Here is a 25681-nt window from a genome sequence, read left to right as displayed (position 1 = left end):
TAATGCAATTTTTATCAATAAACATTTTTATAAAGTGTTAACATTTCATGCAACAATGCAAAACATGTTTTTCCACTAACAAAGAACAGTGTTACAAAATCCTGTCACTCGCTCACAAAACTGTAGTGTCAGCAGAAAGAACTCGGTCTCACCTGAAAGCGCCGCATGTCTCGTGGGTTCCCTGCATTCTTTAGGCAGTTCTGGTTGCATTTCAAGAAGAATTTCAGGAAAAACCTGGAAACAGAGAAAAAGAGAGTTTTAGTTATTTAAGTAGCATGTGCATGCAAATACAGTACGTGAGCTATGTTGTGTGTCATTGCTGGATGAAGAGTTAACGGCATCCTCCTATTCTGAGTCCCCTGTGTACATTCAATGTCAGAGAATCAGTACATGTCAACACTTACACTTGTGAGGGCTCACGATAAAACTAGATACAATATGTTCAATATGACAATAGGACAGTTACCAAAGTAGAATTTTTCTGAATTCTTAATCAAATTTTATTTAGCGATGTAGAGCATAAAGCAAACAGATCAATAGTCTACATTCATCGTCTATATTTCAGGAACAGGTGCAGGCACAGAGCTGACTCGGCTGCTCTCACGATACGACTTTACAGGGAGGGAAACATCTGCTGCGCTGACTAATTAAGTGATACATTTGATTAATAATTAATAATGAATATTAATATTCAATTAAAAATAATAATGTGTTTCAGATGACCTGTATGAGGTGATTACGGTTTGGTTGGGACAGACCCAGTGTGTTTTCTCTCCTCTATGTCCCAAACTCCACAATATTAGGGTAGTTGACAGATGAATATACAAATCTGTCCTATGGTGTGACGGCAAAAAAATTGAAAAGATAAATCTCTATTATGCTATTTTATATTATAAATATTAATAATATAAAACAATGTAATATTGACAATTTGTTTTCTGCTATGTTACAACATAGGACACATAACTACCTATTAATTATCGCAGTGTTCTCTCTCTCTCTCTCTCTCTCTCTCTCTCTCTCTCTCTCTCTCTCTCTCTCTCCGACAACCCACGTCTGTCTGCTGTCTCTATAGTCTATTATATTTGCTGTCTATTACTACTCATACAAACCCACACACAAACACGAAGACTGCTGAACATTATTATGTCATGTGTCACAATCTGTTTAAATTTTGATTAGTGGACACAGATCATCTTACAATCGGCCAAAATATAAGTAACTAAAAATTCAAAATAATTTAATTTTCTCGATTGACGCTTTTATACCCCACTGTAAACAGTTCGGATCAGTCTCTTCAATGCTCAGTGCCCCCGTGTGTTGGTACAAACATGTTTGTGTGCGTGTAATCCACAGTGTTGTTTGGGTAAACAGATTAGTCCTACAAGCCTCCTCTATAATATCATTTAAGAGCTCTAAGCTGCGTCTCTCTTCCCTTCTGCTGCCGAACATGTTTGAGCTCCTCTGACCTGTCCCTTATTCTTTCTCCCTTTCTCTTTCCTTCTCCATCTCTCTCGTGCTTTGTGTGGAGATAAGTCTGGGCTTAACCCCATCGCTGACATCACACTCCCATAGTCCTCTTAAATCCTCCACAAAACCCCGGGTGCCCTCACTTTAGGAAGCCATTCCCCCTCCACAATCTTGGCCTTTCCCTCCGCTCCATGGGTTTGTCCTTCTGGTCTCCTAACCACACGCTGCACTGGCATCCGTACGCGTTTATACTTTTTAAAGGTCTCATCCGCGTGTGTAATGTGAGTATAGTTTCACTTTGCTGACCCCGTAGCTCCATTAACAATACTAAAAGTATTCTGATGCCTGCCATACAGAGAGAGGACATGTAATCACACTTGTAATGTTTAATAAAGTGCGCACTGTCCCCTTCCTAGGGCACTTCGGACAGGGACCTTATGCTTTTAGAACAGATTGGAAACACGTTGAAAACAGTCTGACTAAGAGCACTTCAATTAGAGAGGGCTATTACCACGGCCTATGTGAGAAAGAGGGCAACGCTCCAAGTATCTGCCGGGTACAACTCAGATTCGAATCACAGAGCCTGACCTGCGATACACACTAATAACAGTTATGCTGTAGTTTTAGACACATCAGACTGTCTAATGAATGTCTAATGAAAGAGAAAAAACTGGAATGATGAGAATACGAATATGGATGGTGGTGTAGACGAACAAGAGAAAGATTAACAGGGAGGGAATGTCGGGCAAAAAGTGGAGAGGAATAAATTAAAGGAGCAGTCAAGGGGTGATGGGGCTGGTGTGGGCAGGGTTAATGTAATCCTTAACAAATTGACCTTTGACCTCAGGCGGTCTAAGGGTCACATCTGTCTACGAGCTGCGCTGGCCCACTAATTAACTCCTCTGTAGGTTCACCTGAACCTTCGATGTTATTCTCTTCAAATCTCACTGGGAAAACGATTCCAAAAGCCAGCTTGCTAGATGTCGAATTAAATGGTTACAAAATATCCACACAGAAAAGTGGGCTTTCCAATCAGACACCCACTTGAAGTGCTACGGTCACAGGAGAAACACCTTAATAACGACAGAGTGTTTGCAAAATTCTCTTAAGCCCTAAACCGTGTTGGACTTGCTCCTAAAAGCACATCAAACACAATCAAATTGCCCTGTGTGTTTGCAACGATACACAAGTCGCTACGGCTATTGATTTAAATGCATTTGACTGTAGCCGTGAGGGTGTTTTCAAATGAGCGATGGCGGCATACGACAAAAGCGGCTGATCTGGAGTCAGCAGTGTGGCATTAGAGCATGTGGCATGTGTGAGTATGGTATTACCCACACTCTCAGTAAATGAGACCAAGTCAACGGCACAAGCCATCAATTATTCAGAGGCTGAGATGGCAATTATGGCACTGAGCACAACCAACATGAATATTTTATGAAGGCTAACGCAGACCATAAGAGTGTGAGCGGAAAAGAGAATATAAATGTGTCCATTTCTGTCAGACACAGCCCATGCCAATTCTCGCCATGGTGTAACACTCAAAGTGCAATTCTGCATGGCATGATATCTCTCTTTATCTGCGATCTACTCCTTTCTCCTCACCTTACATCATCTTATCTTCATTGTCATCTCCCAGAATGCCTCAGTGAGACAGCAGGCTCTGTTAATGGGAGCAGGGCAGATGTCTTCTCAAGCCAGTTCTCCATTACCTCTACTGTGTGGGCACGATAGGAATGTTGCAGTTGTTTAAAACACAGAGTTTGAGTCGAAGCTAATTGAGTAAGGCGACACCGCATTGAAGAGTGACAGGGTAATCTTCTGAAAGCTGGGTAACTCGCCGTACATTTCAGCCTGTTAGCCTGCGACTTTCTCCCCCCCCTAGAAAAACATATTGCTCATGATTTAAAAATATACACATGCAACATTTAGCCTCCCCCTCGGACCGCCGCATAACACAGTCTAATTTTCCCTTAATGCCTTCAAGACCAGATACTGCAAATAAAATAATAATAGTAAGTAAAGTACAACAATCTGACAGCTACAAGAAATCGAACCGTCCCGTCTCCACGCCTTCAGGCAAACCAAGACCAGTAGGCATGTTGTGCTGACAGCTCTAAAATTGCTTACAATACACATCTCTAGAAGATCTGTCTCAGGCAAAAAAAGAAAGAAATATCACTGGCTTGCTTAGCTGGTCTTTCAGATGTCTTATTTTTCCCTCCTCCCTCCATTTATTATGGCTGGATTTCTGCACTGGCCTGTGAGTTTGGTGCCAAATGCAACCGAAGAACTATTTTAGACAAAAAAAGAGGAGAGCGAGAGAAGAAACAAACAACAGAACAAAGGGAATTCTTTTATCATAACATGAGAGGAGAAGAATTCTCACTCTGTATTTTCTATTGTCTACAAATGTTTCCTCAGAGTGATTCATCCTGGCGTAATTTCTTGTAGTATTTTTTATTTTTAGCTCTGCTTGCTGAGCTTGTGTTAAATCAATAGGTAATGAGAACTTGTCTGTGTATTTTAGGTAACACTTGCATTTGTTAACATTACTTAACAACATAAATGAACATTAACTAACAATACCCAATATTCTACAGAATTTGTTTATCCTAACATTAATTTCAACATTTACTAATACATACAAAACTTTATGAACTTGTCTACTTGGACATTATTTAATGCACAATGAACTAACATGAACAAAGAACATTTGTATTAGTATTCACATTGACAAAGATTAATAAATGCTGTACCCTTCAGAATACTGTTAATAGTTAATCTTAGTTAATGTGTTAAAGGAACGCCAACATGAAATTGCTGTCATCATTTACTCACCCTCTTGTCATTTTAAAGAAGAACACAAACAAAAATATTTTCAAGAATGTTGGTAATAGAAAACTTTTGGTTCCCACTGACTTGCATTGACTTTGTGTCCATACAATAAGTGAATGTGGACTAACTGTTTTTGTTTACCATTCTTCAAAATATGTGTTTTCAGAAGAAAGAAAGTCATTATTCATGTTTAAAATGACAAGAGGGTGAGTAAGTGATGACAGAATTTTCCTTTTGGGGTGAACTATCCCTTTAACAAATGTTGATCCATAGAACCTTATTGTAAAGTGTCACCACATTTTGTTAAGTGTCAGATTAAATCTGTAAGCTAATATTTCTTGTTTAATGGTAAATGTGCAGACTAAATCTTGGCATCTACAATGTCCAGTTTCTAGGTAATTTTTTTGATATTGCACCCACATCGCTAGGTGATAGCAGGTCCCAGCACAACATAAACAAATGTGCACCTTTCACACTATCAACTATCACAGTATATTAGACGGCAGCTCTGAAGAGAGTTCACCAATTAATGAGGCCTGTTCCGCCGCTTTTGGGTATTAACTCGGTGTGCACACAGTCATTGTTTTGAACCGCTGTGTGAACTGCTGTGTTTACTGTGTATCCTCTCACTGACAATCCGATCCTCCTTATGTCATTACCTTCTGGGCTGTGTCGATTTAAGAGCAATGCATGAGGGATACACACTACGAAGAGTCGAGAGACATAGAGCGAGAGAGCGATGTACAATGAATGTGAAAGAGAGCGAGGAGAGAAATTTCACATCAGACAGTGGGACTAAACCCAGGAGACGAGTGCAGTGCAGACGGGAGAATTATTTTACATAATAAATGCTTCAAATTCAAGCCTGTAATTGATAGCAACGATGTGCAGCCACCACACATGGGTTTTGGGGAGCTGTCAATCAAACGCTGCCACTGGAGGAGAGATAATGATTGTCATCTGACAACTGCCTGATTTAATGGAATAATAGCGGCTAGGGCCATTGTTTACAAATGCCAGTGGTGGCAGCGAAGATGTAGTGGAGGAGAGTGAGGGTGCGGAGGGAGCACATCCAGAGGTAGTACAGTAGTCAATGTGATAAATAAGACCACTGATTCATGAGACATGGGACAAATATCTCCCACAATTGTCTCTAAAATGAGTTTTATTTTTTTATAAAAACATTGAACATTTGGCTGAGATGATCACTGAAATGTTCTTAATGCAAATGTGCCATTTCTCGATATTGTATAGGCCTAATGTTCACAGATGAAATATAGATAAAGCGTTCTGACAGTTATTTTTATAAAATACGCCCTGTACACCTTGTTAATAAGGTTTAAAAGTTGTGTCAGACAAAGAGAAAGAGAGAGAGAGAGAGAGAGAGAGAGAGAGAGAGAGAGAGAGAGAGAGACATGAAGGAGTGTCCCTCCTTCTCTCAGTTTGCAGCTGTTTCATCCATTCTCGGCTAAGATTTACGTGTTAAACCCTGCTGGCTCTGGTTTAACAGCTGTAATTGACTAATTCGGCACAAATTACACAATGACCCCAGTTTTTGCTAATCATACAGAGTTATGAGCAATGGACAAGCTGATATATTATATGTAAACAGATTCCCTTCATGTGCAGTGTACACAAATTAATTGCACCGCTCAATGAAAAACACAGAAAAGCTTAAGATGACATGGTTTCCAAACACAATGCATTTCTAGTAATGTGAACTGCACGAATAAAGCATCCGATGCCACAACAATGGCAATATCATAGAAAAACAAATATAGAATTAATTCTGTTGTGAATAATTGACATATCTTTACACTACAAGAAAGAAGAAAAAACAAGAACAGGAGAGATAGAGAGAGAGAGCGACCACCCTCCTGTATATTTCAGAAGCTGTAGGCAAACACCTCAATAATTCATGACGGAGAGATTGATTTTTTTCCTTTGGCGAGAAGCAGCAGATGTGGCAGGGATGAAGGGAGGGAGGGATGGATGGATGGAGGGTGGAATGGGGGTGGTGGTGGAGGGACAAACCAGGCCTGAGGGTTAGAAGCCAGTGGGATCATTAGACTGCCTGCTTATTGTGTAAAGACTGGAGCTCACAGCCACAGGGCTCAAACAAACTGGTCACAGTAATACTTTGTCACTCACACGTCCCTAAATCTACTTTTCTTAACACTGGAGAAGTGAAGAGATGCTGCCAGATTAACATCAATGGTTATTTATGACCTAATGTCTGTTACATAATTTTTTTAAAACCTTTTAAGTTGGTGGTGACATGAGCTATCGCACCAATGCTTAAGGGCGGAGGAGCTCAGAGGATCACGCACTGACCCCCTGCCCGAGTGGTACGCTTACTGAGCTCTGATGCAAAAATGATGAGTCCACACGAAGGAGCCGAGAAGCAAGCCTTGTAAAAAAGGGAGTCAGATCTCCTCCACATGTCTGACAGAATCAACCCTCCGTGGGTGTGAAGGGACGGCAGGTGAGGCTTTGAAGGAAAGCGACATCCTTTTGTCATCGCCTGCTCTCACAAATAATTCATGGCATCAGAGGGAAGGAGAGCGAGGGAGGCGTATTGACAGCTACCACTTCTACTTGCCTTCACCTGTCTCATCCAGTCACCCGCAGACGCAACGCAAAGGACAGTGGGACCTTTTCACGGAGCTTGCGTCCTTTCTCTTCCACTGACCCAATTAGAGCTCACTCTCTCTGCGCCTATGTTTCCTTTCATCCAGTGTGTCCCACTAAAACCTAATTGCTCCTTTAACCCACAGCAAAGGGATGCCGCGCTACATTTTACCAGCTGAAAAATGCTGGCCTTGTGAAAGAATGCACAGCTGTTTAACTCAAAATGTTACAGGAAAATTTCTAGAATTTTTTTAATATCCGGATTTGTAGGTAAAGTTGACACAAAGTTGGGTCCTGCATGTTTTGACTGGGCAGGAATGAAAAAAAAAACACTACTGAATGCAGGTAATAATTAATAATGAAAAATATCAAATATATATATATATATCATTAAAAATGAAAACTATTTAAATTTAGGGGTGGAGGCTTCATTCTTGCTTTTCTCTAATATCATCATTTTTATACCAGTCACATTGTTCAAATTCATAAGAAGTCGCAACCTTGTAAAAAAAGTTGTTTTCGTGTAAGATCAGCATTATAATATAATAGCCAAGTATCGGCTACTGTAAGATATCTAGCGAAAAAGAGGAAACATGTTTTGTATATGGATATGTGAACTTAATATGAACAAGAAGAAAAATCTTAAGGACATACATAGGTTATTTGTTCATTTAAACTGTATTTTGACTGTACATTTTTACTTAAAATCTGGAGCTTGAATCAAAACCAGTTGACACCCACCGGTCTTTGCTTTCCATACAAATGAGCATGGCTTAAATTGTGTCTCTTAATTTATTCAATGTATCTTTAATTAATCCGGTTATACCATTTGCATGATTGCAGGTGTCATGTAGTGTATTCAAACGCCCGAGCAGGCGACAGAGGTGACAAAGTGGTTAAGGAAAAGAGATGTTCATCTCGTGAACCCCATTAGCGCTCCTAAGCATGTATATCAGTGGGTGACTGCGAGATGGAGTGTCTCTGCTGTCTGGTAATCTGCTCCTGATAATTTATTATTTACATTATATTAGACAACGCCGCGCCGTCAGACGAAGGCGCTACAAAACTGCAGCATATTGATTTTAATAGCGCGCTGTCTGCAGCGATTTGTGGCGGTGCAGGGGCTGTCTCCGAATGCCAGCCTTGCAGGATCACAGGGACAGGATGCCCCTGTGCTACATGCTAATGCGCACTTTAAACATTTAACACTAGGAGGTGCTGTAATTGCTTTGACAGCTGACAGGTGACCAGCAGAGTGTAACACACACTGCTGTCTCAGTCTCCCCCCCTTCCTTTCGGCTCTCGCTTTCTTTTTCTGAACCTTGCTCTCTCAGTCTCTCTAGCAAAGGAGGGAAGAACACCGTGATTCTTATCCTGCCTGAACACAGTTGTTAATTAGAAGAGGGGGATTATGGGCGGCTAGATAAGAGAGGGGTTTTTCACGCGTTCTGGGTAAAGAGTGTCCGCAGCTGCGCGCTAGCAGTGCCTTCACCTTTTCATTAGCATCTCTGTTAATTGCTGGATTCGGGCTGTTTGAAGTTAGCATCATTAGCCACTAGTGCTGGTAATATTAGTACAGCAAATTGGTACGGTTTTCAATTGTGTTAACCAGGAAAACGTTCAACCTTCATATAAAGAGGGTTGAGCTTTATTAAATTAGCCTCCTGCAAATGAGTACAGTTTGCCCCTCGTCTCCCAGCACAAATTTACCGAAATAATTACAACACCGGGGCTGCCAATGCAGTCATATTTTAATAATCTGACTTTCTCACTTTCATTAAATTAAAATGGGGTTTACGTGTCACTTCGGTACAATTAAACACACAATCAAAACCTAAAAAAAAAACGTGAACATCAAAGTGGTAATAACTTTCAAATAATCCCTGTAGCGAGCAAAATTATTACACTAGTTATAATAAACATCTTGGTAATTGCCAGTAGTATGGCATCCTCAATGGGACAGTTTTTTATTTGTGGTAGAAGCAGAATTGAGATAGAACTTCAGGAGAGAGGTGGTTAGATGGAGCCGAGAGACAAGAGCTCTAATTATACCAACACGAAGCTCTTCCTAAATAGCAACTAAATGAGGAAACCAAATGAGTCTGGTGATATTAAGTTTAAAATACATTTCAGACAAGTTGGCCTGGTTAAAAGAATCTTTCAAAGACACACCACTATTGGAAATAATGTAGGAATACTGAAAATACTAATGTAAACCTTTTGATGGACTTACTGGTTTGTTTTAGTACGTTTCAAATAAAAGACAAGCATTTGGATTAAAGAAACTGCTAATGATATAGTTGGAGACAAAAGAATGCAACAAAGTACTTTAAAGCTGTAGCCAAGCTGCAAGCTTCTTATAAACTTCTGAACAGGTAGTTTGCTCTATGTTAAGCTGTTTTCCAAGAACAAGCGTTCCCTTTCTGTCGGTCTCTCGGCGTTGTGTCGAGCAGACAGATGGGGTTCGTCCCTGAGAACCAATCGCTTCCGACTTCTTAGAAAAGGCCAATGAAATTGGCGAATGAAATTTGCATGCCGGACTCCGCCCCCAGATATCCGGGTATAAAAGGAAGACGGCGTGCCTCATTCATTCACATTTTGTTCTTCGGAGCCTTCGCTCATGATCAACAGACTTCGCTACAAATAGCAACTACAAGACTGCCGGTTCTACGACGTGGTGCAGCGGACTGTCCCTTCCTGCGGCGACTTCCCCTGGGCGTCTCGGTGGTTCCAGAAGTGCCTCTAAAAGAGCAAATTTCTCCAGCGTGGCATGTCCCGCCGTTCGCACCTCGTCTCGCTCGTCTGACCATTCCCCATGAGACGGTCCCACCGTCTTGTTCCTCAACCACGTATTCGGAAACAGTGCGTGATGATGAGACGTCCGTTGCAGCATCGGAGGGTGGCTTACTGGCATCAGACGCCGACGATTCCTCTGAGCTCCCTCCCTCGGGTGGTCGAGCCCAGGAAGAAGCGGACATCGAAATGTCAGCCATGCTTTCCCGGGCCGCCGGCATTGGGTTGCAGTGCACCGCACTGCCTCTCCCAACGCTCGCGGCTGGATACATGGTACCTCGGGTCTGAGAGCGGCTCCAAGCCGCACTCGCCCCCAGTGCCGTGTATTCCCGGAAGTGCATGAGGAACTTAGTACGACCTGGAACGTCCCCTTTCAGCACGTGCACGTCAACAAGTTCCATCGCCCTTTCTTCCCTCGATGGTGGGGCAGCTAGAGGTTACGTCGATGTCCCCCAGGGGCTCGACCTAGACTCCCGTCCAAAGCATGTAGGATCTTCGGCATCTTAGGTGTCGAGAACTTACTCTGCTGCGGGCCAAGCTGTCCCCTCTCTCCACGCTATGGCCATCCTGCAGGCCAAGGCGTTGAGAGAGCTCCACGAGGGTAAGACCAACCCAGTGCTTATGCAGGAACTCTGCGCCGTCACCGACCTCGCTCTATGGGCGACCAAGGTGACCGCGCGGGCCCTGGGTCGGGCGATGTCCACACTTGAGGTCCAGGAGAGACACCTCTGGCTGAACCTTGCACAGATGAGTAACACTGAGAAAGTCCGCTTCCTCGCACCCATCTCGCAAGGGGGGGTTGTTTGGTGATACTGTCGAGCCGCAGTTCTCGACAGTAAAGAAGCAGACAGAGGATATCAAGATATCCTCCCCCGCCGCGATTTGGCCGCCCTCTGGCCGTCGAGATCCCATGCACCGTCTGCTTCCCAGCAGCCCTGGTCCTCTTCGACGCCTTCCGGTTTCGGCGCCCCCCACTCAGGCGGCCCCCCGGAAGAAGACATCGAAGAGGAGACCACCACCCCGTCAGCAGCCATGGCAGAAGCCGAAGCGGCCCTCATGGGAAGACCCCAGGGAGATCGAGAATACCTTCGGGCCCGACCCCAGCCATTCCATAGCTGGTTGGTCAATCCGACAGCCCACGTCTAAGAGTTTTTCTCTCTCTCTGGGTGTCTATCACAGCCGCTCTCACCCTCTACACGACGGTGTTCGGCAACTCAACGTTGAGGCGAGACCCAATGTCGAGGATAATCATCAGCCTAAGCACTCTCAATCGATGGTGCGTTGTGCTACATCATTGCCAGGCAGGTAAAACAGCAGAGCCGATCTCCTCTCCGGGGGCCCCCCCACGGCGAGGGATCCGCACTGCCGGCCATTGAACCACCCCCTGGGAGGTCGATGAAGCAGAACGTACCCCTAGCCTCCCTGGATCGGTCCCTGGGAGCCTGACAAGGCTTCCCAAACCGTCACGGTGACTACGGTATACGATTCGTCTCGGCTACGCGGTCCAACTCCCCAGACGCCCGCCCAAGTTTCGGGGCATCCTCTCAAACCTCAGTCAGAGGCAAGGATGCTCCCGTGCTTCGGGCCGAGGTCGCCACCCCTCTGGAGGGGAAGCGATCGTGCTCGTCCCTCTAGCCGAGATGTTCAACGGGTTTTACAGCCCGTACTTCATCATCCCCAAAAAGGGGGGTTGCTAGATCTGCGTACCCTGAACAGGCACCTACTCAAGCTGCCGTTCAGGATGCTCACGCAGAAGCGCATCCTGGCATCTACCAGATGTCAAGATTGGTTCATGGCAATCGACCTGAAGGACGCTTACTTTCATGTCTCGATTCTCCCTTGTCATCGCCCGTTCCTACGGTTCGCTTTTGAGGGTCGGGCATATTAGTACAGAGTTCTCCCTTTCGGTCTGTCCCTGTCCCAACGAGTCTTCACGAAGATCGTGGAAGCCGCCCTCACTCCCCTCAGGGAGAGAGGTGTGCGGGTACTAAACTATCTCGACAACTGGCTCATTTGACACACTCGCGAGATCTGTTATGTACACACAGGGACCTAGTGCTTCGGCACCTAGATCGATTGGGACCACAGGTCAACCGAGAAAAGAGCAAGCTCTCCCCTGTGCAGAGCATCCTCTTTCTTGGTATGGAACTCAACTCTGACTCCATTACAGCGCGACTGACTACAGAAAGCGCTCAGTCAGTGTTGAACTGCCTGGAATATTTCAAGCAGTCAGCGGTCCCCCTGAAACAAATTCAGAGGCTCCTGGGCACATGGCATCCTCGGCGGTGGTGATACCCCTCGCGTTGATGCACATGAGACCGCTCCAACACTGGCTACAGAGTCGAGTTCCCTGGAGAGCGTGGCACACCGGCAGCAGGCGGATGGTGATTACGCCTCTCTTCCGACGCACCCTAACCCCTTGGTCTTCAATGACCTTTCTACGGACGGGGGTCCCTCTCAGGCAGGTCACGAGGCACATCGTGGTGACGACAGACGCCTCCCTGCAGGGTTGGGGTGCCGTGTGTAACGGGCACGCAGTGTCGGGGCGATGGATGGGTCCCCGCCTGCGCAGGCATATTAACTGCATAGAGTTGTTGGATGTGCTACTTGCACTGAAGGGGCTACAACCTCTCGTGCAGGACAAGCACGTGCTGGTGCGGCGGACAGCACAACTGCCATAGCGTATATTAGGGTTGGGTGTAAATGATTATTTATTAAACGATTAATCTGGCGATTATTTTATCGATTAGTCGATTAATCTAACGACTAGTTGGACGATTAATCTAACGGTTATTTTTCTGTTGCTCGATTAATAAAATGTATCGATGATACATAATGTATCTCAAATAAATACCAAAAAAATCTTAAAAAAACACAAAAGCAATGCATATTAGAACAACAGCTATGACAGTGGGGTATTTTAAATCTACTCTTAACCTCATTGCAGTGCTATGCTATGATTAGTTTATTTGAATGCTAACGTGGCTATCTAGCAGCTGTGCACTTTGGTGGTGCTAGGCTAACCAAGTAACCAACGCATCTTGGCTCTCTGTGCAGTTTGTTCGTGCTAGGTTAGTGGCTAACGTTCACGTTAGCTAACGTCAGCTGCTATAGATAGCTGTGTTCTGCAGCCGTAAGCTAGCTTCCATTCAAGCCAACATTAGATGATAACTAACATTAGCTAAACACGGCTGTCTAGGTGCCAGTAGCTACCTAGCACGGGCAAACTGCACGGAGAGCTAAGATGGTTGGCTAGCACCACCGAAGTGCGCAGAGCTCAAGCTACACAACACACTACACAAACATGAAATTAATTTAGCCAACGTTAGTACTTACTTGTTATTGTCTCCTTCACGAGTGACAATGGGGTGCCTCCGTTTCAGATGCTCCAACATTGCCGTTGTGCTGGTGTGGTATGCCAACTCCATTTGGCAAAGAGCGTAAATAACGACACCTTTACGTTTGGGACTAAATTTGAAGTATTCCCATACCTTCGAAGAATTAGGGCGAGCTGTTTTTTTAGGATTTTTTCTTTTATTGGGGTTTTGTTCGGAATTATGTGAGGAGGTTGCTGTTTCGTCCTCCATTCTGCAATGTTTTGATCTCCCACGTGTGTGTGGCGAAGCGTCGACGCAAAAATATCGCTACAGGCCTAGCGTATATCAACCGCCAGGGTGGCGTTTGCTCACAGCAGCTAACACGACTCGCCCGACGCCTCCTCCTGTGGAGTCCGCAGGTGAGCAGATCCCTGCGAGCCACACATATCCCAGGCGACCTGAACCAGACAGCCGATGCGCTCTCTTGTCAGTTGACGCCTCGCGGAGAGTGGCGACGCCACCCCCACGCAGTCCAGCTCATTGGGTACAGTTCGGGCGGGCTCAGGTAGACCTGTTCGCCTCCCTGGACACCACCCATTGCCCGCTAGGGTATTCCCGTCCGAGGCCCCCCTCGGCACGGATGCTCTAGCGCACAGCTGGCCGTGGGACAAGCGGAAGTATGCCTTCCCCCCAGTGAGCCTCATTGCACAGACCCTGTGCAAGGTCAGGGAAGAGGAGCATCAAGTGTACTAGTTGCGCCATACTGGCCCAACCGGACTTGGTTCTCGGAGCTAATGCTCTTGACGACAGCTCCCCCCTGGCCGATTCCCCTGATGAAAGTCCTGCTTTCCCAGGGGAAGGGCACGTTATGGCATCCCTGGCCAGACCTCTGGAACCTCCATGTCTGGCCCCTGGACGGGACAAGGAGATCCTGAGTGGCCTACCCCCTGCGGTGGTTAAGACCATCACTCAGGCTAGGGTCCTGGCCACTAGGTGGCTACACGCCTGTAAATGGTGCCTCTTCTCATCCTGGTGCTCTTCTCGAAGAGAAGACCCGCGGAGTTGCTCAATCAGAAACGTGCTGTCCCTCTAGAGCAGTGGTCACCAACCCTGTTCCTGGAGATCGACCGTCCTGAAGATTTCAGCTCTAACCCCAATCAAACACACCTGAATTATTTAATCAAGGTGTTCAGGTTTGCTTGATAATTACAGACAGGTGTGCTGAAGCAGGGTTGGAGCTGCAGTCTGTAGGACGGTCGATCTCCAGGAACAGGGTTGGTGACCACTGCTCTAGAGACTCGAGAGTAATCTCTCCCCTTCCACACTGAACGTGTATGTAGCCGCTATTGCCGCTCTTCACGACCCAGTTGCTGGTAAGTCTCTAGGACAGCACAACCTGATCATTTGATTCCTAACGGGCTACCGCCTCACCCGCGCTCCGTACCCTCTTGCGACCTTGAAGCCCCTCGGAGATGCCGCTCTTTCTCACCTCTTGATGAAGATGGCTCTCCGGATGGCGCTCAAGAGGGTAGCAGACCTACAAGCATTCTCAGTGTCCACAGATTGCCTAGAACTCGGGCCCGGTGATTTTCACGCTATCCTGAGACCCCGACCCGGCTACGTGCCCAAAGTTCCCACCACTCCCCCTAGACACCAGGTGGTGAACTTACAGGCGCTCCCCACCGGGGAGGAAGACCCAACCCCATCCGTGTTGTGTCCAGTACGCGCATTGCGCCTCTGCTTGGACCGCACACAGAGCTGCAGGAGCTCTGAGCAGCTCTTTGTCTGTTTTGGAGATCAGCAGGGAGGGCCGTCTCAAACAGAGATTGGCGCACTGGATCATGGACGCCATCACTACGGCGTACCTGTCCTAAGATCGCCCGCACCCACTGGGTGAGAGCTCTCTCCACATGGAGTATAGCCTCCTCGTGGGCACTGGCTTGAGGCGCCTCTCTGGCAGACATCTGCAGAGCTGCGGGTTGGGCTACACCCATCACCTTCGCAAGGTCCTACAGCCTCCGCGTAAACCGGTATCAGCTGGAGTCTTGCAGGCATCAGGCAAGACCGGCGGCCGGTAGGGTGTACGCCTATGACAGTACCTCCCCCCCTTTCTTCTAGGGGGGTCGGCGTACTAAACTAGCCTCCCTTCTTCCCCCACTGGGTGAATAACAGGCACTCCATCCATCACTAAGCAAGCACCTCCTGCGGGCGGGCTGGGCAGAGCAGCCCTGCCCCTTAGGCCGGGTACCAACTGAGTTATCCACATCATAGCTCTAACCGGACCTAGTGCTACCGGACATTGTAACCCCCCAGCAGGGCGGTTCCGTCTGATGTATCCTCATGATTGCTTCCCACCTTGGTAACCCATGACCTTCCCTAGGTGGACCTCCACCTCGCGGTTAACTCCTTCACTCCGCACATTCCTCCCATGAGTTCTCCCCTAACGGTGAGACCATGTTGGTATCTGCACTAACTCCTCCCTGTGGTAGAAAGTGGTCTCTGTAGCGCATCCCCCATTTGAGGAAGTAGCATTTACCCAGTGGCCTTACGGTACCGGGCGGCTTCTCGCTGTTAGAGAAACAAGGCCGCCGCCTGTGAGGCCGAAGGCAGGGGACTTCCCACTTTTCAAGAAAGCTCTGGGACCCCCTACCTACCCACTCGTAGGTTACAATTTCGCGGTAGCGCTCACGGCTGACACGCCCAGGCCAGTCTTCGCTAGAGATTGTGACAGGGCACAGTGTTGTGGCGTTTTCCATAGGAACCCCATCTGTCGGCTCGACACAACGTCGAGAGACCGACAGAAAGGGAACGTCTTGGTTACGGATGTAACCTCAGTTCCCTGATGGAGGGAACGAGACGTTGTGTCCTTCTTGCCACAACACGTGCTGCCCACTGCAGCAGTCGTGAGAGGTCTAAGGCTCCACAGAACAAAGGTGAATGAATGAGGCACGCCGTCTCCCTTTTATACCCGGATATCCGGGGGCGGAGTCCGGCATACAAATTTCATTCGCCAATTTCATTGGCCTTTTCTAAGAAGTCGGAAGCGATTGGTTCTCAGGGACGAACCCCATCTGTCGGCTCGACACAACGTCTCGTTCCCTCCATCAGGGAACTGAGGTTACATCCGTAACCAAGACGTTCTTCATCATCACCCTCAATTTTGCAAAACAAACTGAATTTGATAAACTCAACTATATGTCCACATCAATAGGATTAATAGAGCATGTCCTGTGTCACGAGACACAGCACACTAAAAACCTTATCAGATCCATATTAATGGCCCTTGAAGAATGGAGTTAACCGGTGGGATCCATCCCTCTCACCTCTCAATTAAAAGCTTCCCTCCCAACCAAGCAAGCAAGTGGTGTTCCATCTCTATTACCCAGAAGGCATTAGCCAGTACATTTCTTTATCCAATCAGATGGAGGTTCCATTCTCTTCTCTTTCCTGCCGGGTTCTTTTTTTGTTCCCCTCTGACAGACTGTATAAATAGCTTCTGATGAAGTCATTCCTCAAGCACTGCTGGCAGGCCCTTTCATTATTTACACTATTTACTTCAGGGGGGAAGTCACGGCTTGCCGTCAGATTTATCTGTCTGAGAAATGAGCTCCGCTATGCAGATCATCCCCGGAACAAAAGCGGGGTGCCAGCGTGTCGCTCTGCCGCACTAATTTGGTTCATGAAGTGTGTAACACAGTCCTCTTTGGCAGGGGGGCTTCATTTGTCTCTGACTTTATTAAACTAATATATAACAATCTTCTCGGCGCTCACAGTGCACGGGCTGGGTACAGCGAGCGGAGCAGGGAAGAGAGGGAGAGAACAAGACAGCGGTAACATAGAAGACTGTTTCAAGAAGTTTGTAACCGCTTGTGAACTCTTAAAACAGAACAGATGTCAATTAACATGTCCAACAATGTCAACAGCCTAACAGCATAATGTACAGTATATACTGTATGTTACATTTATTAACACAAATTATTATACTGCATTACATTATATGGTATATTTGAGTAACAGTATAACAAAAATAATGCCTGAATACTTATTGAAGCATTTTATATTTGTGGGATATATAATTTATTTTTTTAAGTACTTTTTTAATTGGGGGCATTTTTCTGTTATAGATGGTTTTATCGGACGCATGCACTGACCCAAAGTTAACTTCAGGAGAGTTTTGTTATAATAAAACAATTTATTTTAGATTCAATTAATATTAATTCATCTTCATCTTCATATTTTATTGTATATTAATTGTATTAAATTAAATGAAAACTGTTATTGATTCTTTTTGGAGGTCTACTGGAAGTTAAGTTTGGGTCACACATCATTTATGTTGTTGCCGCTGAAACCGTCTATAACCGCGTGTTGTCTATCCATGTCAAATACTAAAAAAAAACAATACTAATAAATTAATGAATACAATAAAAAGTTTGCCCCTTCCTAGATAGTTCTAAAAATATGAATAATATTCAGTATGTACTAAATTGAAGACATTTAAAATATCTGAGGTATTTTTATCACTTGCAGTGGCATTGCCCAGGGTAACTATTAGCTATGATCAATAACAATATTTTTAGATACATCATCACATCCAGGTTCTCAAACATGTCAGAATAGATGCGAAAAAAGCGTGGGAACTGTACAGAGCATGTGAAAGTGATGTGTGTCAAGAGAAGAACAATAATCAGACGGATATGTCTATCATCACAAAGGAGCCTCAGATCCTGACCCCCTCCCACCCTGCTGTTGAGCCGTACCTTGGGGAGGGCGTTAATTCGAACCACATGTTCAGCTTTCAGCTGCCACCCCGCTACCTTCAAGCTGCAGTTCCTTCATCTGCCGGTCGAGCTCTAATTTTGGGGGACTCCTCAATATCTCGGAGGTCTTTCAGAATGTGCATCTCATCAAAGAATTCAGTCTCATAGCCTCAGCTTTGTTTCAAGTCCCCTGCTCTTTGTCTCTCAGTGCCCTCCTCCCCTTCATTCTGCATATCTTATGTGTATGTGTCGGGGGGACGCTACCTGCTTTTGGGGGGCACAGGCCATGCATCACTGACACTTCATCTCAGCCCGACTGCCTTGTTTCCGTAGTGACCCCTTTCCCCTAGCTGCCGCGCCATATTATTTAAGGAGATTTATGAGCCGGTGTCCCGTGCCAGGAGCTATAGAGGCAGACGCCTTGGGGGCAGAGGCACAATGAGGGGGGCCCATTAATAACCCACAGCCAGGTCTTAGCTCCTATCTGGACTGTGGAGACTGGGGTTCCTCCCCCCAAAGCTTCAGATACGTGACTGCAGGCCAGCACGCTGGGTTTGGTACCTGAATCCCCTTTACTATTTTTTATGTAAAACAATATGTTGAACATAATTGTTGAACAAAACATGTTATGTTTTGATGCCATAACAGATTCTGAATTGACACTATAAAGTTTTATGGTCCACTCCTTGTCCAATGTTCTAATATGCATTTTCTGCACTGAAAATGTGCGGAACCGTTTCAGTTCGTCCACTGACTCAGACTCCAGCACTGGCATTCAGACTTTAAAAAGGGGCAATGGAGGTAGTGTAAAAGATTTGGCAAACGCACAGAGCCCTGCAGAGGAGCTCCGCAGGGCAGTAGCTTGTGATGGATGGGAGAAGGCAGATGCTATCTGAGCTCGGGCCATCTGTAAGAGCTCGGAGGAACAGTGGGGTCACTGTCAGACAGTAAGAGAGAGAGAGAGCAAAGGCGGGGGACAGAATAAGGGTCAAACCGGTCTAGTGTGTAGCATCATGTCAGGCACGTGTATTGGTTGTGAGTGCGCGAGGTGCGCGAGGTGCGAGAGGGCATGTTGGCATGCTAATGCTGTGTGAGAGAGTGAGGCTGGGTCTCTGTACTCACACACGGGGCACCATGTACTATGTCAAAGAGGACAGCAACAGATACACGCCAAACGCACGCGCACACACACTTCTTCAGCATACATGTCAAACAAGCTGGCCCTATGTATTAGATGAAATGAGGGCGATGACAAAAAATACAGTGTGATATGAAAATGTTACTGTAAGAGTGCAAGAGTCCACTGAGAGAGAGAGGGAGAGAGAGAGAGAGAGTATACTGAACTCTACAAAGTTTGTGTAGCCACATGTGACATGAGCATGTAGCTGTCAAAAGCTCCACACACCACAGACTGGCAGGAAACACCTTCCATGTTAGCCCATGTCTATTTAAAAAGCAATGTTTTATTCAGCCACAACATCTCATTGCACTAAAACATTTATCAGTCCATGCTCTCTCTCTCTAATTCCATTCTGTCAGGTATTTCCACTCTGTATTCTTTAAATATTTCTCAGGACAAAGTGGAGTGGTGCTGGACTTATCATGTCACATTCATGGAGGCAAAAGGCGAGAGTCTCAGCCTTCTGCCTACACTGCACAGTTCTGTTACTAGAAACTCAGATTTGGAAAAGGCGCTCTCTGGCATAATTGGACTTTAGTAGAGCAACGGCCAAAGTACATAAAACATTATGACAATACGTGGGGGCAGCATGAATGAGATATGTACCTCTAAAAGAAAGATCTTTATGGATGAAAGTGTGTGCGTGTGTGTGTGCATTAAGTCTTACACAGAATTTAATTCTATGATGTCGTAAATAAATGCCTGTCAGGGTGATGGACATGCTTGGCAGCCATGGCTGATTGAAACATTTCCTTTCTAAAGCAACCCTAATAAATCTCAGCCCGAGAGAAAAAGTGATAGCAATTGCACAGTCCTCTTCCAACTGGGTGCCAGAACTGGGGCCAAATGCTGGATCACTGCCAAAGCCCAGACCCCATTACCACCCAATACCCCCCCCAGCTTAAGTCCCCTCTCTCTCCCTGCAGCCGTGAGTAATGAAGAATGGCCCTGTCACTCCACTCAAAGATTGTCAATACTCTGCCTTTTAAGCATAGGATCTGTTTCAGCATCATTATAGTCACACACACACAATCAGCACCCCTGCTAATTAAACACACCGGCATCTGCTCTGGGTTATTTCTTTTTAAGTGGCCCAGCACCCGGGGACACCCAGGCGCCCATGCAGAACAAGAGAGCAGGCACCGGGGTAAACCGGTGACCTGTCAGAGGGGTCGACCCCTGCTAAGGAATCTAATGTTGCTTTATTGTTGTGTGATTGCACTAGTAGAAGAACAGGGTGAAATTTGCACTAATGCATTTTTGTTGGACGACAGCAGCCTGGCATGTAGTTTTTCTTTGCTCGGAGATGATGTATAAACACAGAAATAGTGTGAAATTTAGTATTCGCAAACTTAATTCAAAGAATGGTACGCAAGCTATATTTAACTTGATAAAGAGTTTCTGCGTAGGCAAGGGCACATTGTGTAAATGCACACGGTGTTGATAGATGTCCTCATTTTATTCCTTTCTTCTTTCATTTGCTATACCTATTGTATTAAATTACGTTAAAACAATGCCCTTTGCACAGGTTTAGAACATATTTTTCAATGGTGAATTCGCAAACTATTAAAAGCATTACAAATCAGGTTGCGAAAAAACTCCAGAGAAATGGGCTTGATTTAACCTTACGAAAGGACAAATGAGGCACGGCTGCTGTGTAAAAAAAAGTATTGAAATCAATTTTAAGAATCACAACAGTAAAAACCGTTTTTTTGAAGAGCAAAGTTTCGACCGTTTTAAGAGATTTCAGCAATCGCTCCAGCACCTCATAAATGGTACTTGTAAGAAACAATGAGCGCTTTTCCACCATTGCACCGAATCGTTCTCATTGCTTAATCGTTCCACTCCATGCCGATCCATACCAGCCGGTACGTAAATGGTTTCATTTTCCACCGCAGGGCTGATAACGGAAATGTAAAAATTCCGAGCCGAGAACTGTTTGTAAGCGTGACGTGTCGAACCAGGCTCACGTGGAAACATAACTGAAACCTTTTCAGACTGTGCTTAGAACGGTTCGGTGCGATGGTGGAAAAGCGCTCATAGTCATCTTACAATCCAATCGATATATCAAGCAGTGTGGTGTAAGCTAAACAGTCCGATTGCTCTAAAGCCAAGAGGCGCTACAACAGAGCCGAAGCTGAAGGTAAAGGTGGGTGCAGAGGGAGGTGAGGGTCACAGGGGCGAGCGGAGAGAAGGGTGCCAGAGGACGTGTTGTGTCTCCTTCCGTGTTTGTCAAACAAATTAAACACGTTCTGGAGTCTTCACCTGCCCCAGCCACCATGCCGCATATGGCTCACCAGAAACAAAATAAGGCATTGCGCATACATTACCATACTTAATCAACCACCCTCTCCATTTAAAATGCAAATTCGCTGAAATATTACTGAATGCCGTCTGTTCTAAATGAATAAATTTGAATCGCAATTAGAATAATCCTTTATAATTAATGAAAACTGTCAATTTCGGTTCATAAGTAATTTGATTAACGAGATGATGGCACACTTATCAAGTTCAGTGGACTGTTAGGTTTTCGCACAGAGACTATGAAAAGAATATAGGTCTCGCGCTTAGGCGCGGCACTGGGTCAGACATCAGAAACTATGATGAATATTTAATACGAAAAGTAATTAATAAACTTATGAGGTCAGGTTGTGCCCCAGCAGGGCTGCTGGATCTTAAAGCTCGAATCTCGAGGTCTGTTTATCAAGCGAGAGGAGAGAATCCTTGAACTTGCCAACGACACGCTCACTTCATTTCACACCTCTCTCGATTGACTAGAGGGGTAAGTAGTGGGTAAAAGATCAAAAGTTAAATATGGAAATAAATGCCACACATCACTGTTTTCCTCCTAATCAGGCTTCTGGAGGAGCAGCATGTGTCCTGATGACTGCTTTAAGTTAACGCAGCTTCGGTGCGAATCTGCTGAGACAAACTGAACTTTACTGCTGTGGATTCAGAATGTATGTAAGTCCTTGACTAAATACTGCCGTAAGCACTTTAATAAACAAGAGCTGTTGTTCTTATGACCGGTGGGGCGAGAGCCAGTGATTCTAACATCATCTATCCACACAAAGCTCTTAAAAATATATTCCCTTTGTAGCACTAAAACTATATAGAGCGCTGGGCAAATAACTCAGCAGAAGGAAAGAAACTGGCTTAGACTGTGTGTGTGTGTGTGTGTGCGTGTATGCGTGTGTGTGTGTGCGTGCGTGCGTGCGTGCATGCGTGTGTGTGTGTGCGTATTGGGTTTGTGAAACACAGGGTGGAAGCAGTTAATTAGAGCCGTTATGGTGTTTGGAAACAACAGCAAGGTTAAGGGTACATGCTGATGAAGTATTTGGAAGTCATTAGCCAAGATAAGTAAAGGTCTCTCCAAAAGAGTGCATGGGAGAGTGAGAGAGAGAGAGATAGAGAGAGAGAGAGAGAGAGAGAGAGAGAGAGAGAGAGAGAGAGAGAGAGAGGCAAAAAGGATATGAAATTAGATAAATGTCTTGATGGGGCCAAATATCAGTAAAGGTCTGGAGCAGATACAGAATGTGTGATGTGTTAATAGTCTAAATTTGTAAGCACTGCCTCATTCGTAATTTACTCACACACTTTCATATCAACTACAAAAACAAAATGTGTGCTTATTAAGAAAATCTAACCCACTCTCTTTCTCTCAACAGGTATTGTTCTGGCTTTTGTGGAACCTAGTAACTCTGTATTAGGACCTATTGAAACTTTATGACATATCGCTTTATTGCTCCCTGAACTCTCTCCAAGTCGCTTTGGTAAATTAAAAAAAGTAAAAAAAATTACCTGATTGAAGACAGCACGCACGAGCAGCGACATAGAAAAGAAAAACAGAAAGAAAGTGTTAGAAAACATTAAAGCATTTAAAAACATCTCAAATTGTATGAAGAACTAAACATGCATATCATTGCCCAAATTCTATCTGCAATAAAATGACCTATGATCTGTCTTTGAGCACCTCTGCACACAGAAGCCCCTCTACATCCTTTGCTCTCAACAGATCTTTCCCTCCACTTTTCCCCCAGATGAAAACGAGTATGCATACTCCAGAATCATACAGTGAGTCAATTATACACCGAAAGCAGTGAATAAGATCTGAAGCACAGAAAAGTATAAATGCCCATCCCATTGTCTCTAAAGTGTGAGACAGACCAGTAACACACACACACAAATACACTAAAAGAAGAAGAACGCACATTTTCTGTAGAACTCATCCTCTTAGGAAAGATGATCAACACACACATTACTCAATCATTTATTCACTTCCATTGTACATTATAGGCATAAAACCACATTTTCAGACATTTCTTAAGATATCTCCCTTTGTGTTCCACCGAAAATAGGACAGGTTTTTAACTCTAAATGATGAGAGAATTGTTATTTGTGGTTGAACCATGTCTTTAAATATACATTAGATATAATAGAATATGAGCTTCATTTCAAAACCTGCTTAGTTGCCTACAGACAGCATATTTAGGTATTTCAAACTGTATGTAGGAAGCATAATTATTGTGAAGTATTTCACTGTATATCTAGTGAGTTTAACTGCTCTTAATTGTGGAGAGTATTAGAGAATCTTCCCTCAGGCAATCAAAGGAAATTCATTTAAACACAGTCAATAGCAACAAACTAACAACCAGCTAGAGCTCTTGTAACAGCCCTAAAGATTTCAGCCATGAATTATTCAAACGCCTGACCGGATTTTTAAAGGCTATAAAACAAGATAACCACATCTTCAGCAGCATTATTTTTTCTGTAAAATGCACTGCACAACAGAATTTCTGGAATGCATTATACACAAACAGATGTGTGCGTACAAGCCTCAGTGCGGTGTATGGGCTTCAAAGGTACGTGACGAGATTAGGTCACACAGTAGAAAGTGATAAATACTGGATGAGGTGTCCAAATTTACACAGAGGCCAGAAGTAAATCTACGTACAGGACATACTATTTCTTCAAGAGATAGTTCAACCAAAAATTAAAATTTTGTCATCATTTAGTCACCCTCATCTCATTCCAAAAACTGAACTTTTTTCTTCTACATAACACAAAAAATATACAGTATTTTGAAGAATATTGGTAACCGAACAATGGCGGTACTCATTCACTTCTATAGACACAAAACTAATGCAAGTGAATGGGAATTGCCATTGTTCGGTTAGCAACATTTTTTTTTAATATCTTTTTGTTCTGCAGAAGAAAGAAAGTCACACATGACAATGACAAGAATGTGCCTAAATGATGACATCGTTTTTAGGGTAAATTTCACTTTCAGTGTTTTAATAAATGGACCGTGCATCTTTAAAACTTAAATAAACCAGATTAAAGCAAGGTGTAGTGCACATTATAGTCACTTTCCAAGCCATTGTGATTTGGTTAATTCCTGAGACACACCCATAATGGTGTGATCCCATAATATTGTGATGTTCACCCAAGTTAGAGGTGTCTATCACACCAACCCACCAATAATTAGTCACATCCACAGTGCTGTGTCTCAAACTCATTAGTAAATTATGTTGAAAATAGCAGCTCGCTAATTAATGGCTATTATGGCATTTCTGAAGTTGCTGCTTTAATTAGTAAGGAATCGAAGCATGCATTTTAATGCACTCTCTCCTTTGTATAACTGATAAATCCATGCATTGGCTTTTATCACATATCATATAATTTAAAAAATCACATTCACACACAGTCACTTCAGGCTCCACATCTCATCCATGCTGTCAAATGTCCAAAAAGCACATTAGAACAAATAATTTACGAGCACATTGGATCACATCAACACAAACAGCATTCAACGTTTTAGAAGAAAACACCAACATGTGCTTAACATCCCTCAAAAGTCACAGACTGTGCCAACTCCAGTACACGCAATCCATCGGCAACATATTTCTGTCCTCACCGTGCCGCTTCGCTGTTAACATCAAAGACGAGTGCAGGCCGTGTAATGAAGTGACAGTAATGAGTTTGTTGAAAATGATAGCCCGGCTCATCAGTGCTCAGGAAGACGTGTTTATTCTATAGCCGTCTGCGGCGGCGGCGGCTCTTAACCCAGACTTTCTCTTCCCGTGCTCAGCACTCAACACCAGTCTCCCTAACACAATGCCCTCATTCTCTCTTCCTTTTGTCGGGGCCTCAGTCACCTACACAGTATCCCACAGTCAGGTCTAAGTAAAGAGCCAAAGCATTTCTCTGTTCTGACCACCTCATGCATTCGCTCTGATTGTGTAACTAAATATGCGAATACACTTGCTTCTTCTCTGGTTTCACGGCTATCCTGTTGTTTTCAGCATTTTCCTTTGTTTTCCTGTCCGTGTGGTAAGATTTCGTGTATTGGCGAGTAAGATTTGTGGGGTTGATGAAAACCTCCCTCTCAGGTCTTTGGTTGCAGACTGACCTGGGGTGCCCTGCCTGTTGTGCAGTTAGTTCGACTTTAGCCTGAGGTGAACTCTGAAACACTAGACTGGATTGACGCTTGCTATTTTTGAGTGGCACTTCAATGAATCATCATTCTGCATCTCTCTTAGTGCAAGGTTTTGGGTTTTAGTGGTATATTGGGTCTATCCCCCTTTGCCAGGTCAGTAAATTGAGTTATTTTAGTCCGGGTGGGTGGAGCCACCCCTTGTCCTACTGTTGCAGGTGGTTGTACGTTCCACATGCTGTTACTTTCGCTATTTAAT

The 25681-nt window shown here is 44.7% G+C and overlaps 1 protein-coding gene across 3 annotated transcripts in view; it reads right to left on the bottom strand.

Moving 5' to 3' along the window:
* Positions 1 to 25681, bottom strand: part of ebf1a (EBF transcription factor 1a) — a 126524-nt gene that overhangs the window by 45035 nt on the left and 55808 nt on the right. For all 3 annotated transcript variants that reach the window (XM_057349501.1, XM_057349502.1, XM_057349503.1), the window contains exon 7: positions 153 to 234. In XM_057349501.1, the coding sequence (XP_057205484.1) occupies positions 153 to 234 (82 nt within the window). The remainder of the gene's footprint in view (positions 1 to 152; positions 235 to 25681) is intronic.

Source organism: Triplophysa rosa, linkage group LG13 (genome assembly GCF_024868665.1).
Source record: "Triplophysa rosa linkage group LG13, Trosa_1v2, whole genome shotgun sequence".
NCBI lineage: Eukaryota > Metazoa > Chordata > Actinopteri > Cypriniformes > Nemacheilidae > Triplophysa > Triplophysa rosa.
This window is presented reverse-complemented; position numbering and strand designations above follow the sequence as displayed.